This window comes from Frankliniella occidentalis, unplaced genomic scaffold (genome assembly GCF_000697945.3).
Source record: "Frankliniella occidentalis isolate FOCC.00 unplaced genomic scaffold, Focc_3.1 Scaffold27, whole genome shotgun sequence".
In the NCBI taxonomy this organism is placed as follows: domain Eukaryota; kingdom Metazoa; phylum Arthropoda; class Insecta; order Thysanoptera; family Thripidae; genus Frankliniella; species Frankliniella occidentalis.
In genome coordinates this window covers 1,411,603-1,413,271 of record NW_026267157.1, presented here as the reverse complement: position 1 = coordinate 1,413,271, position 1,669 = coordinate 1,411,603, and the positions used below count along the sequence as shown (strand labels likewise).

Here is a 1,669-nt window from a genome sequence, read left to right as displayed (position 1 = left end):
CCCCACCCGCACCTCAGGCGGTGGCGGTGTAAGACACAGGGGAGGCCGGGCCAATCGGTTTGGCGGTCTGGCGAGTCCCTTCGCGTAAGTCCTGATATCGTGCTGTTGCCCCGTTTGCTCAGGTTCCTCTCGCCGCCAATTGAGTGCTCCAGGATGGCGTTGGCGTGGCTGCGCCCCAATCTGATGGAGGTGGCCGTCTGGTGTCAGGGCATCGTGTCACTGGTGCGAACCATCTCTTTGCGAGTACCAAACGCTGGCCAACTGTAACATGCTGTTGCCTAATTGCTTTTCCTTCGATAGATGATGGGTTCTGTAACTGTGAGAGTGATTAGTGGCCACGGATCTGAGCTCAACCCTCTATTTATCAACGCCTTCAAGTACTTCAGGACCTTGGTGGTAGCCGTCGTGGTGCTCGTGTGTATCTGCAAGAATCACCAGGTACGTGACTGTCATGTTTGTCGTGTGTAGTGCTCCACTATAGACCTTTTCGACAGTGGTTGAGGTTAGAAACAATTTGGAGGCTGCAACTCTTTTCTTTCGAACTGTTTGAACTGTTTTGACTTTGGAGCGCAACAACGGACGACTTGTTCCATTGCTCTACGGAGTCAGAATTTGCTACAGGGTGGCCGCTCTGCCCCGTAGTTTTGAAAAGGTAGACTAGCCCGCTTGCAGACGGAGCGGGGAGGTGAGAGGGGACGGGTGAGGGAGGTGCGGGCGGGCTAGTCTACCTTTTTAAAACTACGGGGCAGGGCAGAGCGGCCACCCTGTATAAAACATTCCGGTTAAGCTGAAATGCAGAAGAATGCGGGGAAGAAGAAAACGGAAATCGCTATGCTTTAACATAGTGACTTCCGTTTTCTTGTTCCCTGTATTCTTCTGCATTTTAGCTTTACCAGAATGCTTTATTAGGGTTCATTGAACATGTTCTAGGCGATGAAAGTTTTCATCCCCCTTCCCTCCCCTACCCCCTCCTGCCCCCTCACCCTACCGTCGAAAAGGTCTATGGTGTATTTCGTCTAACGGAGGAAGAAGAACAGCAGGTAGAACATAAACGTTACCGATTGGTCGAGAGCTTCCCGCCTCTACGTCACGCCGGTAGTGGGGGTAGGCGCTCGGCCAATCAGGAACCTTGTATGTTCTACCCGCCATTCTTCTTCCTCTGTTAGTTGAAATACACTATCGGTCCAACGCTGCAAGTAGACTGTTAGGGCGCGCGAAAGACCCCACGGCAGAACAAAAGGGCCGTGCACCTTAGCCGAGTATGTGCGGGAGACCGCTGAGACAAGCACGGCACGGGCCGTTTTGTTCTCCCGTGCGGAGTTACCCGCACCCCCCGCAGGCCTAGCAGATCTTCCTTTGTTGTTCCGCGTTGTTCCCCGTCGAGCTAACCGAGTTCTGGTCCTCTGCAGCGCCGGGCCTCCAAGGATCCGCTTTACATCGTCGCTTCTGACGCCATGTTCTTCGGTCAGCAACTCATCTTCTGCGGGGACTTGACGATTATCATCGGGCCGGACGTGTTGAAGGGAGTGGCACCAGAACTCGACAACTTCTGTCTACTCGTTTTCGTTCTCCACGCGGTTGTGACCGTGATGTTCATATGGGGCGCGATAATGCTCAGTGAGGAGAGAAGGGCCCTTGTCGCCTGGCTCGACGCGGAGGCGAAAGCCAA

General features: G+C 54.0%; 1 protein-coding gene across 1 annotated transcript in view; it reads left to right on the top strand.

Moving 5' to 3' along the window:
• Window positions 1-75: 75 nt before the first annotated feature.
• Window positions 76-1,669, top strand: part of LOC113211655 (uncharacterized) — a 3,788-nt gene continuing 2,194 nt past the window's right edge. Inside the window, exons 1-3 of the mRNA XM_052265464.1 lie at window positions 76-222; window positions 301-438; window positions 1,410-1,664. Of these exons, the coding sequence (XP_052121424.1) occupies window positions 154-222; window positions 301-438; window positions 1,410-1,664 (462 nt within the window). The 5' untranslated portion in view covers window positions 76-153. The remainder of the gene's footprint in view (window positions 223-300; window positions 439-1,409; window positions 1,665-1,669) is intronic.